Source organism: Calonectris borealis, chromosome 3, assembly GCF_964195595.1.
Source record: "Calonectris borealis chromosome 3, bCalBor7.hap1.2, whole genome shotgun sequence".
Classification (NCBI taxonomy): Eukaryota; Metazoa; Chordata; class Aves; order Procellariiformes; family Procellariidae; genus Calonectris; species Calonectris borealis.
In genome coordinates, this window is record NC_134314.1 from 38,138,262 (window position 1) to 38,153,685 (window position 15,424).

At 37.0% G+C, this 15,424-nt stretch overlaps 1 protein-coding gene across 1 annotated transcript in view; it reads left to right on the plus strand.

Annotated features, from left to right (window-relative positions):
* The window catches only part of BCKDHB (branched chain keto acid dehydrogenase E1 subunit beta), a 136,654-nt gene that overhangs the window by 78,188 nt on the left and 43,042 nt on the right, over positions 1–15,424 (plus strand). The window contains exon 9 of the mRNA XM_075145371.1: positions 3,690–3,776. Within this exon, the coding sequence (XP_075001472.1) occupies positions 3,690–3,776 (87 nt within the window). The remainder of the gene's footprint in view (positions 1–3,689; positions 3,777–15,424) is intronic.

Genomic DNA, 15,424 nt, shown 5'->3' on the forward strand with positions numbered 1-15,424 from the left:
AACAATATAATAACTAAAATGAAGAGGGCATACAGACACCCAATATGTTTGATGAACCAAAGTATCTTTCTACCAGTTATTTATTAATCTGATACTTTATGGAGCGGTTTTTCCACAAAAAAAGCCCCAAACACCACCTCCCCCCCGCAAGCTGTGTCCCAAATCAGTTAGAAGGAATAATTTGTAAAACTATGAAAAAATTAGAAAGGAAGAAGCAAGTAGGGAGAAATAACTTAGAAATATACAGTCAACAATTCCTAATTAGGTGTTTACAAAACTAATTAACATAGTTGAGAAGTAAAGCATTAGTGCTGTGTTGGCTTTAACTGTATGTCATGTAAAGGCAGTGCTAGTGAATGGAAATAGTAAAGTCACTGAGGTTCTGCAGAGTCTGATTTTTAACCTGTTTTTTAATATTTCTATCAAAGATATGGAAAACATTTAAAACTGTTACTGATAAGTTAGAGGTAACAAACAGCTGGAGAAATAGATAAAATACACTTAAATAAAGAGAGGTTCATTAACTGAGCTGGGTTCAGGCACACAATATGTTTTTCAGCATATCCGAATATAATTTTGTATCTTGAAATAATAAATGCACACTATATTTCCATCTTTATTCCAAGAAGCAGTTATCCTTTAATGACAAAACCCTCTTTCCCAAGAACAGGGAATCGCAGTCATCAGTTGAAACTGGACTCATGTTGTTATGCTTTGGCCAAAAGGCCTCAGATATCCAAGAGCTGCAGTATCGAGGTTATATTATCTCCGTATTTGGCGTTCTGAAAAAGGCTGGAATGCTGGTTCCAGATGGGTGTTCTTCAAGAAGGACATTGAAAACTGGAGATGATTCAGGATAGGGTTGTAAGAATGATGAAGGAATTGGAAGTGTGCTGTATGGTGAAGGATTTAGAGCTGAGTCTGCTTAGTTTAGCAGAAGCGTGGTTAAGAGATCATTTGATCACAGTCTTAATGTATTCACGTGGGGAGCAGAAATGTGATAATAGACAGCTTCTCCATCTAGCAAACAGAAGTAAAATAAGAACCAACAGCTTGAAGTTGAAGTCAGCCAAATTAGTTTGGAAATAAGGTGCAAAATTTTAACAGGGAAGGCAGTTAAACACTGGAACAACTTACCAATAGCTATGATGCATTTGCAAACACTGGAAATACCCTAATTAAGATTGCATGTCTTTCTGAAAGACTCACTGTAGCTTAGGAACACATGTTAAATGTGAAGTAGAAATTGATGCAGGGGAGCCTGTAATATTCAGGAATCGCAATACTCGCATCCTTCCTTAAAGTCCAGGACTTTCTTTGCAGTGCAGTATAGTAGTTAATTGCTGCTCATTTTGATTCTGGTTTAACTATTAGGAGAATTTTTACGGTATTTCTACATGGCACAATGTGGTGCAGGTATCCACACTGACCCTAAACAAGCTAGGATGGGTACTAAAAGCACCAAAGCTATGCTAGCACGGTTTCCCACCAGGAGTGATTTATAGTGCTTTTTAGCAGGGCTGAGATGCTTGTATGCAATGCTTGGTGATCACAGCTGCTTGCTCGCTCTTAACAAGCTCCGACAGACAAGGAATCCTTGAAGCCTTTGGGAATCATATGTAAAAATAAGGATTTCTCATATAGGAGAAGCAGGTTTCCAAAATGAGATTTTTTTTCCTTTTTTTCCTTTTTCTTTATTGTTTACGTGGGTTCAATTTGAGAACAGATAAATTCATGCAAGAAAAGTTATCTGTTACTTAGAGCAAGAAATCGTATTGGACTCAGGAAACCTGTGAAATGAAAATAGTTGGAGGCTGAGAAATAGCGAAGGAACACATTAAAGGCCCTATTCTTACTCTTTCCTAAACGTCAAATTATCTTCATTGTGGAGACAGGATACTGGACTGCTGGATTACTGGTCTGATCCCATGTGGATTTTCTTATATGCATTCTAACAGTGTCTGTTTCATACTATTAAATTCTGAGAAACAAATCTGTAACTTTAATGATAGCTTGTAATGTTTCAAAGTGTGAACCTCTCAGAACAAATGTATGCAAAAGAATCTTTGTTTAAAATAAAAGTAAGAGGATTATCAAAAAACCCTTTACAATTGATCAATTTTTTGCATTTTTACCATAGCGACTTAAAACTGATTGTATCAGTTTTATTATATCAACTTAAAACTGGAAGGTACATTTTGTTTGTTGAACTGTTGTTTTGATGTATCGGACAGATTTATAGTGCAGTTAATGCCTCTGCTCTTTAGATATGAGTTTCTAGTGCTAGCAAAAGAAATTCAAGAAGTCAGCCTACGTAACTGTGGATTGCTTTCCAACTGTTGAAACGCCTTTTCCTGTCTTGTTTAGCTCCGAATGTTGTCAAACCACTTCATAGTACAGTATATGGATCATGTTTATAGGCATGTGACTTGCCAGTACATCTGTGGATGAGCTACTCAAAGCCATGGATTGAGTCATTGCTAGAAAAGCAAAAGAATTAGAAAAGTACTTGAATCAGAAGGAAAATTGTATAATTAAGGCATTGCCTTTATGTATTTATTATGTAGACAACACAGAGCTGCCCAACTGAGAATGTGCTGGTGTAAACATTAAATTGAAGATCACAGCATTAAGAAAGTCTGACCTGATAGCTAGCACTGTCTTGGGCTTTTCCACTTGATGACTGCACCAGCAGTACGCTATGTACTTATCTTAAAAATCAGACTATAACTGTTCTTGAAAGATTAACATACACATTATTCTGATTTTTTTTTTTTATGATGTGCATCTCTAGCAGTTCATGGAACTTTTTTTATGCACCTGATGAAATTACAAAATGTGTATTATGAAAAGTGAGACTTTGCTGCCATATTTCTGACCAAAGGTATCTGATATTGTTCAATTCTAGGCAATTTAGCATGTAGTTGCATTAAACTTCAAGATATTTGGGTGTGGTGAAGCTTTATACTCACATCAGATTAAAAATGTTTTGCTTTCATTGTTATGTTTCATGATGAACCCAGTTTGTTTTTTTGATTAAAAGATGCTTAGATCACCTTCTGTATATCTTGTGCTATGTAATTATTTATAAAGTAGATCACATAAATCTCAATTTTTGTGCAGTTTTTAAAATTGGAAAATGTTGCTTCTAATAAAGCATTGTGTAAAACTTAAATAAGCAGCATTAATCCACATAATTGTTTTCTTGCTAAAATTTTTATTTAACAGTTTTACTTTCTGAATAGCTATGATTCATGACTTTACCTAGGGTCTGGTTGTGCAGAGATATGTATCAGTGAAGGATTTCTTTACATGTGTGTCTTGTAGTATTTTCAGGATCCCAGTTTTTACTGACTTCTTGTTAAAATCCTTATTCTCCTTCAGAAATGTTACAATTTGCATTGATAGGGTAAATTCATATTCAGTGGAGTCAATTTTTATTCTTGATATTTGCTTAAAATGGAGTGGAAGATGTAAACACTTTTATAGTAAATATAAAAACATCCTATTAATTACTCAGAGTGTTAGGATGATTTATCTTTCAGTGAAAATGCAAGAGGGGAAAAGTAGCTACATTCTAACACTGCTAATAATCACATGTATTTCATATATTCCACAAGTAGTACAAGTAAGAAATCACAGGAACTGTAATTTGATTACATTTTTTGGGTTTTTTTTTTCCATTTCAGTCGGTGGTGAAGACTGGGCGATTGCTGATTAGCCATGAGGCTCCCTTGACAGGAGGATTTGCATCTGAAATCAGTTCCACAGTTCAGGTACACAGGTTATTTGTATTTAAGTTTTCTGCATGGCTGAGTATGTTTAACTGTAGAAAGAATATTTATTACTACTTTAAAAGTTGAGTTTTTCATATTTTTTTAAGTTATCATCTTTTACATTTTTATTAAATTTCAGTTTTGTGGATACTTGCGTTACTTTATCTGAACAGCTGAGTAATCGCGTACCTACCAGGCACTGTGCATAACATCTGCTAAACTGGAAAATTTAACTTTCACTGAAAAGCAGGGAGGATGCGCTGTCAGATGCAAAGGAAGAATCTTTATGTATAGTCTGGTTTTAATGTATTTTTTTTTACCTTTCTGATATTTTTATCCCCAAAGTTTCTTAAAAATACATTCTAGGAATGTTGAAATCAGACACAGAAGCATCACCCAGGTGCAGTACAGTATAATGTGGTGTTAGTTTTCAGAGACCTCATTAGGAAAGCAGTATGCAGAAGAGGTTCATGTATAGTTGCAGTGTTGCTCACATATGTGTAGAGCTTGTATGCACAGAACAGCTTTGAAAGGTTGAGATGTACATCAGTATCAGTTGTCTGGAGCATTAGACTTCAAGTTTTTTGGAAGTCCTTTTGAGCTTTCTGACATGGTTTGTATCTGTACTTGCATACAGATTTTCCGCTTATCTTGATTTCTTTCGTATGCACATCAGTGATACTGTTTATAGAAACATCTAAACTAATTGTGTCCATTACCCTCTGATTACTATTTTCCAATTATTCTATTCTTAGAGTAGTTAAATTATAGGACTAGAGAGAAATGGGATTCTAAAATTCACAAAATATAAACCATACAGGCAATAGTTAAAGCTTGGGAATTAGCCTTTCTGTAGGAAGTAATAGAGTTAGTTGTTCTGTGAATGTAATTTTGAATTAAATATCCATAAAGAGTTGGAAAACTATATTTCTTGATCTTTGCGATACAATTTCTTTTAAAGAGTAATTGTATTAATTTTAATATAATTATATGAAGGTCATTAATTTTTTCTACCAAAATTTTGTCTCCGTTAAGAACCAAGTATTTATCATCCTTCTGTAATTAGTATTTGACCTCCTTTCTTTTATAAGTAGCCTCTTTGATTAAAATAGGTCTAGTAAAGTCATAAGGTACTACCAACCATGAGTGTTGAAAGGGATGGTTTTTCTTAAATTCTTACAAAAATGTGAAATAAACTCAACCAAAAGAGCCTGTCTTTTAGTGTCTTGTATTATTATTAACACTTGAGGAGAAAACTATTCTATGCCATGCAGCAATCTCATAATTTACTGGCATAACAAAGGAAAGCATATGTGTCGGAGAAAAAAGTGAGTTGAAAAGAAAAAAAGCTTATCAATAAATATTATTAGAAAAGCATGGGATGCTCAATATATTGCTGAAACTACAAAATGACTTGTAATCTCATCAGACCTCCACTGAGAAAGGTGCTTACCTGATTGATCCATCTTGGGGTTGTTTTTCGTATCAGAGATGTATCTTGACAAATATCACTTATTCAGAAAACAAAGTTTAAAATGCTTTAATAAAGGGCTATTGATTTCTGACAATATTGAAAGCAGGTATTTGTTTCATGATAGTAACTCGTAATTTTATATTCATATTTTGTAGGAAACTAGTATCTTGAGAAATATTAATTAATTTATCACACATGCTACCTCAGAATAAATTGGAATATAACTTTTTGGCATTGACTTTATCTGTGGTGAGTTTCTTTCATATAAATTGGTTGACTTGAATCCATGTTATAACCACATTGTCGTTACTCTTTATCCATTCTTGAAGATTTTATCACCCATACTAAAATTTTGATACCAGTTGTTTTTAAGAATATTCGTACTGCAAACTAGATTAGAATAATATTTACAAAGCAACTTTTTAAAGAAGAGTATTGCTTTAGGCATAATAAAGACCTTGCTTTTTTTATTCAGTTAAAACACTTGATCTCTAAACGATCAAGTTAAGTCCATATGTCTAATATCACTGTGCTGTAAAAATAAAAATGAAAAGTGAAATTCTCTTTTGCTGGGTACAATGCATACTGAGAATGCCAAAAAATTGGGGATTGCAGTTGGCTCTAGTTTCCTCTTACACATGGAAGTAATAAGACTTCAATAAAGTGTGACCAGTTGGATTAGACGGTTAGTTTCCATATTGTTATTCCATCCTTGCTATGAGGTCTCTTGTCATAGAAATAAGGTGAATAAAAGTACATAGGTTATTTTAAAAATTAACTGTTACAAACACTTCATGGTGATGTACACTTCAAGAAAAAGAGTGGAATGGAAATGATGGCTTTCACTTATGAGCTATCAGAGAAAACTCTATTGAACAGTTTTCTTTTTGTATATGAGAGATTAAAAGCTGCATTTGGAGAGCATATTAAATAAGATTTGTTCTGTGTCAAGTACCAAATATTTTAAAGGGGCACATTATTGCATTAAGCAGTCATTTACTCTGATTCCTCAAACACATAAAACTAAGAACAGGATAAAGTGTTGTAATTAAAACTCTACGTGATATGACTTTGCCCTTTGTACTGATGTTTCATTTATAATCTCAACGGGTATTCTGAAGTGAGCAACAGATGATAGGATAAATTCAATACAGGCACAGTAATACTTCATGTTGATTATATTCTGTATAAAAGCTTGCAAAACTGTCACGTTCAGCAGAGAGGGCACTAAACTTTTGCTTAAGGCATACGGTTGGAGCACAGTTTGAGAAGCCTTGGAGAAGGGCTCACTGAGACGTCACTTCCAAAATAATGAGGCATTGGGTGTAGAAATCATCAGTACATTAATCACTTGTAATATAAAAGAATGTAAATCCTGTTTTAAAACAAAAAAAAAGGAAAAAAAAAAAAGAAAAAGTAAAAAAGAGAAACAGGATGTTTTCAAAGATGGATGAGAGGGAGGAGAAAGGGAAATAAGAGTAGATTATGTTAAGTTGTGTGATAAAAGGCTTGTGTGATAAAAGGCTCATCTCCACGCACACACACATGCAAAGGAGCCCAGAGGCACAGCGGCAGGCAGGGGAACCCCAATAACCCAGTCCAGGAGGTGGAGCCCCCGACTCGGCTCCTGCCAGGGCTGTCCCCAGCCTCAGCCCCTGGGCCAGGATGGGGACACGCAGCACCAGGAGTCAGGGACGCTCTGGACCACTCTGCAGACTGAGGGGCATTGCTGCCTCCCAGTGTTTGGGACTTATTATGGGATGCAGGGAGGAGCATTTTGGAATCATGGAAGACTTACGGGATGTTTAGAGGAGGAACCAAAGGTGGGGAGAGGTGGGGACCAAGGTTTGGGGAGGAATAGGTATGGGAAAATTGAGGGGTAAGGGGATAAAAATGACTGGCTGCATATAAACAGGCCAGGTGGCTGCATATAAACAGACCGGCCATGCCCTGTGCCTGATCAGCATGATGTGTCCTTCTTCACAATAAACTCCACTTCTAATTATTTTCCTGGGTGAGACTCTTTCTATTCTGTGTGCAAGTGTGTGTGGAGGTCTAAGTGCCAGCCACTCGTGTCAGAGCCCTGGGTCACGGGGCCGGTAGGCCCGGGGTGCTGGACGGGCAGCAGGTGAGTGTGTCCGTGTCTGTCACTAACAAATACCAAGCTGGACTAGCTGCGGGTAGGTGAAGTGAGCCAGGTCTATGTGTGCGTGTGTCTCTGAGAGTGAGTCAGCTGGAGAAGTTGGCTACTGGAGGAACCAGGATGTCCAAGCCAGCTACTGGAGAGACCAAGGGGTCTGGGGTCAACTGAGAGACCCATTGGTGTGTGTCTGGCAGCGAGTGAGACAGCAAGGGAGATTGAGGATCCAGGGCAAGCTACTGGACAGACTGTGGTGTCGAAGCCCAGTTACTGCAGGGATCTGCAGCGTGTGCGTATCCGTGTGGATGTGTGTAAGTCGGGGTGGATGTCTGGCCCAGCAGCTGGAGTGGGACTGTGAGTAGGGACTTGCGTGTGCAGGTGCCAGCAACTGGAGAGACCGAGGATCTTGGTCTTGGGACTTTATATTAGGGTAATGCAAGTGCATGTTGTATTATTCGACCTTTCACTTTTGTTAATCTTGTAATCACTTTATTTTAATTAATTTGTAATGTTTCACCTTTTAAGTGTCTGCTGTTCCAGAGCTACTTATAGGTGAGGTTGACCTACCTATATGTGTGTGGTTTCTCTAATTAAAGCAATGTTTCTGAAATTAGGTTAAGGTCTAATCCAGACTGTCTTTCAGTAGTGCCCCTGTGGTAAAAAGCTACCTTCCAGAGCAGCAGCTTGCAATCCCATTTCCTCCTTATCATTCTTGTTTTATCAACAAAATGAAGATGATGGTGTGACACAATTTCAGAAAGAAGAGGAGGACTTGGTAGGGGACTATGAAACAATAGGTTCTACAAGTGAAAATGAACTCAGTTGCATGAAGAACTAATCCTGAATTTTAGAAGTCTTTTATGCTTGCAATGGTTGATAACCCTTTTATCAGATCTCTTTATTTGTAGCTGCTACTGTGTCATCAGCATTCTAATTTAAGTTGCGATGTGTTGCTTTTTTCTTGCCTAAATGAAGGTATTATTATTCTAGGTTGCATTTACTGGGATGAGCTTTTGAACGTAGCTGTATTGATCTCTTTGTAGAAAGATGAGTTCCTTCTGAGTGAAGCACTCCTGTTGAGCTTGGAGCGTAAAGAGGTTAAGGAATCCAAACATAAAGCTGTAATCCTGAAGTAACCGGCCATCATCATTTGAAAGAGTGCTATAGATAATAAAGTTTTGGCTTCAACAATGAGTAGTTATTAAAAGGCTCATCTAGAACTAACTTGTAGGTGATCTTTTTTTCTTTTAAGAAGTCATTACCATCATATTTTCGTATTATTTCAAAATTACTTATCTTTTACTCTGGGATGTAATATATTAGAAAGCTAAACTTACACTGAAGGTCTTGTGAATCTTATTGTGGTCTAAGCAACATACCAGATTTGAAGAGAATTCTCAGATTCTGTTTTAGGAAGGACTTAAATGGAACTTTTTTTTCTTTCCTCTAAAAGTAGATGGCCTTTCAATATGAAATCTCAAACAAAATATTTTGTTTGTACGTAATGTATTAGATGAGAGTTTTTGAAATTTGGGTATGGCTGAAAATTTCATGGCAATCTGAAGAATGCTGTCTGGTATTTCATTAAAAACATTTTGAATTATACAATTTTGAGAGAAATTTCATGTAAGCCAGAAACAAATAGCTTTTGTTTTTAAAATTGAATTTTTAATAGTCACTAATATAATATGCAGTTCTTGCCATTTGCTGGTTTTATGTGGCTTCTGTGTATGGTAGCATGTGCACATATTTTGAACATTAGAGGCTATTCTGCTTAATTTCTGGGACATTTGGGTCCAATAAATAGCAACTGCTTGACCGCAAGACTTTGTCAGCACTGAATTAGCATAGTACAACATGTAATGCTCTTTTTTGTTATTCAAGACACCTCTCTTGTCCTTCTTTGTCCAAACTCTTTTACAAAACCTATACTACTGTTCTGAGAAGTGAAGGCAATTTGGTGGAGAATATATTTAGAAATTGGAAATTGAGCAGAACAAAATTAAGATTGCTGGGCAAATTTATAGATGGTTGTTGAAGATATGTGCCTGTTGGGAAAGAATTAGGATGTGTGTACTGACTAGTGGCTTGATTTTTTCATTTCCTGGTTTTTAGGGCTTATACATCAAATATGTTGTACCATTCCTGCTTTCTATGGGGCTAGATGTGGGAAGGTTGTATTATGGTTACAATAATATGGTAGTTACTATTTTCTGATAGGACTGGAATAAATGTAGGGAATTGGCACATACCATCTGACATTGCAAATACAGAAAATGTATGTCACAGGAAGGTTTTGGTGGTTTCTACCTATTCTCTACAAATAATGGTTAAGTTACTGAAAAATAGAAAATGCTTACTAAATTTGAATGTTTTCATTTAAGGAATTTAAAATTTCATTTAGGAATTTTGATCTTTGTGTACATCAGTAACATTATAGCAGCATACACCATGAAAATGTATGCTATTATTAAAATATCAGAAATGCATGTGACTAAAGAAAGGTGTTAGCTGTCCTGGTAAAGATCACTGCTTTCTATAAAATAACAAGTTGGCATAGAGTTTTTTGCAGAGGGTTGCACAGATGTAAAAAGGAACATATTTTCTTCATTCTTGCAAGAACAGAGCAATTCTGGTTTGATTGTGGTTTTCTGTCTTAGTAGCACGGTTTCTTTTCTTATTGCCCAGTAACTACTTTGTCCCTGGGCATCTGGCTATGCCTTGTGAGGATCTGGGGAACGGGATGTTGGGTCAGCTACCAAAGAAATGTACAGGTGAACAGAGCTCAGTCCTCAGGAGTCCTTCCAGAGGACTCAGGGTGTTTCTCAGACTTGCACAGGAGTTTCAGCCTTACAAAAGATTGACATTAATCCAGGGATAGATCCCAGCAAATTCAATGAAATAACCTGTTCCTGAGGATTGAGTTACGTGATCTTATTTTTTCAATTCTTCAGTTCTGCATCTAAAAATTGGATACAATAACCTTTGTCTATTTGGACTGCTGGTGCTTTAGATTTCCTCCTGCTGCTGCAAAATAAGGCCTAATCTCCAGTAAGTGGTGTAATTTCCTGCTAGTGTGTGATGTTAGGAGAAACTATTAGATGAGTTATTTTTGTGAGAAGCATTTCAGGAAAAGGAAAAGTGGGTATGTATAGGAATGCTTTTCAAAGATGTCAGAGTTTCAGAGCAATTTTATTCTAAAGCAGGTTACCATAGAAAGAATTTGCCAAAACAAAAAAAAAAACAACCTTGAACAACAACAACAAAAATTTTCAATGATTTCAGCAGTATGAAGATTTAAAGTAAAATATCCTTAAGTCTGATATTGGACAGGAACTGTCTTAAGTAACTATTATTTTACAGAGTCCTAAGGAAAAAATTTCACCTTTCCAACAAAATGCTTTCAGAATGTTTGAACTGAATCATTTTTCATACTATGGCATTATGTGTCTTTAGAATTTGGGATGTTGACATATTCCAAACAGTCCTATTATTTCAGTTTTCTCATGCGCTGAAGTTACTCCCAATGAAGCTGTGACAGTCCTCCATGGCTCTTTGTGGTGCTTTGAGGAAGTGATTGCAGTGCAGTACTCCAAAATATTTCTGAGACCAGGTTTGAGTTTCAGATTATGCATCTGACTGTACTTAGTGCAATAGGAACCAATTAATAACTTGAAGTGGTCTGTGGGGTTTATTTTGAAATTATCAAATCTTGTACTCATGCCACTTAAAATCTAATTTTAATGAACAGGCTGTAAACCTGTATTAAAGTCTGTCTTTACCGAAAGCAATGCTTCCAGCATAATTGTTATTCATTTATATTTAAATGAACTTATTCTCACAACATGTGGAGAAGCAAATTGCCTTTTGAACTGACCATTGAGATACAGTGGAATGTATATGTCTTAAGAAGTTGGAGGAGTTTCAGCTACAAATTGTTAGAACTACTTAATTATAGAAATGAAGGAAATTTGAAATAATTCTCTATTTAGTTGGAGAAATAATAAAAGAAGACTCAAACATGTTTTTCCAAGTTGATTAGAAAGATGATTGAGCACAGGCCAGCCTGGACAGCTTTTTGTAGGGGACAGACTTTTTTCACTGTTGAGTACCATTTCATGGAATGGTACTAAACAAAGAATCTCTGGACTAAATGTAACACAGATACCTCAGAAAAAGGCATGCTAAAACATGCAGGTACAGGAGTATGATCATTCAGCTGACATAAGAAAATTATTAAATCTGAATTCATGTTTTTTAACTTTGCTTTGACACAGTCACAATAGGCAGCAAAATTGGAAGAGGTCTTCCAATATAGTTCTTCACAATATAGTGAAGAACACAATATAGTTCTTCATTTACTATCCTATTTAACTTTGTTTGCCACTTTCACTCTTCTAGCCCATCTAGCAGGAATCACAAGTTATAAAAGCCTGGTTTTATAGATCACAGCATCAGTTTCTGTCACTAGGAGGATGATCTAGGAAATGCTGGTATATAGTATAAAGAAAAGCTGGAATAAACACAGGAAAGTAAATACAAGTTGGGCATAAATGTATAATACCATAGAAAAAGAGCAGTGATTTGAAGGAAAAGAAAATTAAAACATAAAGAAATAAGCCAGAATAATGGAAACAAACAATGTTATTTCCTCAGTAAGGAGTTGGCAGTAGTAAGGGAAATATCATCAACATAAAGCTGCCGTTCAGTGACTTGAGTCAAAGGTGTATGTGAAAGGTGCACAAACCTTATGTTTGTAAAATATGAATATAGGCAGTTCAGCAAACCCCCAATTTATGATGCAGCATGAACTAGAAGCAATTTTTGCTATTCAAGTCTGAAGTCTTGCATAGTATTGAATGTCATCAGCATATTTTAATAAGCAATGTAGAAAATAAAAGTGAATAGACAAAATGTTACAAAAGCAAGATTTCTCAAAGGAAATAAAGCTGTATTATTCATCAGTAAAAACTGAAGTTTATATACTACAAAAAATGTTAAAAAAATAAGGTTCACCAATGATACTGAAAAGTTCGGTAAAATCAATGTAAAAAAATGATCTTTCATATTAGGAATTTGACTTATAAATTTAATGTGAATCTCTTATACTAATTATCAAACTAGGAGTTATTCTGTGTCTTAAAGAGCTTGGATACAGCAATAAACATTTGAGATTTTCTGTTTTCTTTTGTAAATCAAAGAACAAGTTTTGTGCCTTGTACTCCACTGTGTGCCCCCTTCTAGACCTTTGCCCCTCATTGCTTGTGAGATTCTCTGCTACGGTGCCTGCACAGTACATAGGGCTCGCGAGCCCAGCTGTAGGGATTTGGTGGTTGTGTTTGTCTGGCAGAGGCGGTATGTTTCTGAACCTGTATCACTTTCAAAAAGGGAACCAAAATCCAACAAGCAATGAATGTTCTCAGGGTAGTGCCTGTATTTTCTCCACACTAACTTTTTGAGGCCAAAATTGTTCCGGATGTTACATCGAAGTCTCTTATTACAGTTTGACTCACTGTGTGGAAGTATCTTAATTTTCATCTTGTTTCATGTTCTGATACCTATGACCCGTACAGAAGTCTTATTTTATAACTATAAGAAATGCAGCAAAAGATGAATGGACTTCTTAGAAGCTTTCTTTGGTGTTATCATGTCATAAAGTCCCATTTACTCATGAGACTTTATGCATGCTTATTGTATTTTTGGTGGACATAGGGAGGAACAAATCTCTCTAAAATGCAAACAGAAAAATCATTATAATAGCGGCCTGTGTTATCAGTTCAGGCTACAAGGGAGCGTTGTGTTCCTCTAGGTTGGAATAAATTCAGCACTGAGGAGAGAAAAATGGTTTAATGAATTGAATATAGCCAAATATTAAACGGGAAACACAGTAATCTGCCTGTACTGTGTAAAACTCCCAAATACATTTCTTAAAATTAAGCAAACAACCCCCAAATACTAAACTAACATTCAAGTTGGAAAATGAAGTGCTCGAAGACTGTGGTGGATTTTTATAAAATCTGCCCCCAAATGCACTCTCTAAAGTTGTAAACACAGAGTGTTTACATGTCCAATTAGTCCAGTCTCTAGACACAACAAAAATCAAAATGTCTTATTCATCTGGAGCTCAGCTCGAAGCCTCTTCAGCTTCTGTGAAACACATAATGAAAAGGTCCACGCAGGAGTGGGCACACGTGCGAAGAGATGTCCCAGCTGTGAGGTTGCTCATGCACAGTCGCTCCTTTTGGGGACAGTCCCACTCCCTGCACGAGAGGGAACACAAACCGATGCCCTGGCTGCCCTGCCTGCAGGCAATGTTTCAGCCAGCCACTTGTGGCACATCCTTCTGATGGCAAATGAGTCACGCAAGCTTGAATCCCACTGGCGCTGATTTGGATATGAGTTTCTGCACAGTGAGAGCGTGCCCTGCCTACTCGGTTTTGGATCTGTCCTCTCTAAAAACTATGGGTAGGAGTAAGCTTTTCCCATGCACCATGGGAATATCCTCACTGCTGGCAGGAGCTAAAGCTGTTTCTTTTTTTTCTCGAGAGAGGTAGAGGCAAGAATGAGACAGGAGCTTGGCAGTTTCCATAGGCACTGAAGGGAGAGTGACAGTAAGCGCTGCCTCATTAGGAGTCTTTAATAAGTGAGAGAACAAGGCCACCAGTAAGGTTTTGAGGGGCCGCTCCCAGTCTATGAGGATAAATGCGTGCCCTCTTGGAGTATGGTACACACGCCGGCTTTGCTGCTGTGGGATCGGAGTTCACAGACGGAAAGGGTGGGTAGGACGACAAGCGTGTGCCAGTACACAGCTCGCGGTGGGTGGAGCGGGGAAAGCTCAAGGCAGCGGGCAGCTTGAGACTGCCTGCTTCTCCAGACAGACACTTGTGGTAGGCAGTACCCAGCAAGATCAGGCACTTTTTAAGAAAGCATTCAACCGAGAAAAGAATATTTTTAAAGCTTGGCATTAACTTGTATGTTTTCTATAGAGTTACTTATTTTCAAGTAATTGAATAAATGCTTTTGACCTGAACCGAAATAGCCCTCTCCTGTCCATTTTCAGCTGTGCTGTCTGTTAGGCAAGGGGCAGCCGTTCTTCCCGATGCATCAAACCCCATTTGTCTTCTCCGGTCTGAACTGGTTTTCCTGTGTTGGTGGGGTAGGCAAGCGTGCAGCCAAGTTCTTTTTCGTTTCTTACACAAGTAGTTTATCCCAGGACAATAAAAAGTGGTAAAGTGGTAGAATACACTGAGAGTCATTGTGGTTCAGTGAAATCAAAACTTTTGGCTACTGAACAAGTTCAGTGTTGGATTCAGCTTAATCAGTCGAGTGTATAGTGTTAGGTATGCTCTTAGTGTATTTACTGAAGACATTTTTTCCACGTTCTGATATTTAGTTTGGCATGCAAATGTTCGTATGCCTGAGGCTGAACTCCAGCATCATTGTCCTGCTGATGCATCCATGTTCATTCATTGTGATTTATAACTTTGAACAATGTGTTTGGCCTTCCATACACTAATTCTGAAAAGACCAAAAATATGGGCGCTGAGGCAGAATTGAAACTTTCTCTTTGCTGTGCACTCCCCTCCTGTTTGCATGTTCATATGTCTGGCTGTTAGAAATCATTCTCCTAGGGGAAGGAAATAGTTTGTGTTTATACTTACTCTAAGGTACAAATTAAAATACAATTTTAATTTGAACTGCTTTGATTAGAACCATGTTGTGATTCTAACATTACGTTTCTGATAGCCCGTGGAGCTGATAGAAATGAGAAGGTTTTGCTCCAAATAGTGAGGAGGGCAAAAAACCTTCCGTGGACTGCATATCCTATGTTTTCTGGTCTGTGATGTGGTGATATTCTTCCATTTTTATCTCTAATAGCATATTAGAGTTCAGTAACATCAGCATTTTTAACTGGTATGTAAACATAACTCATGATGATTTAGGAGGACATCAAGACTATGAACTTTCCTATAGCAATTCTGGGTAAATGTTAAAGCTGTTGCTGTGCAGGCCTTTATATTATACCATGTCAAA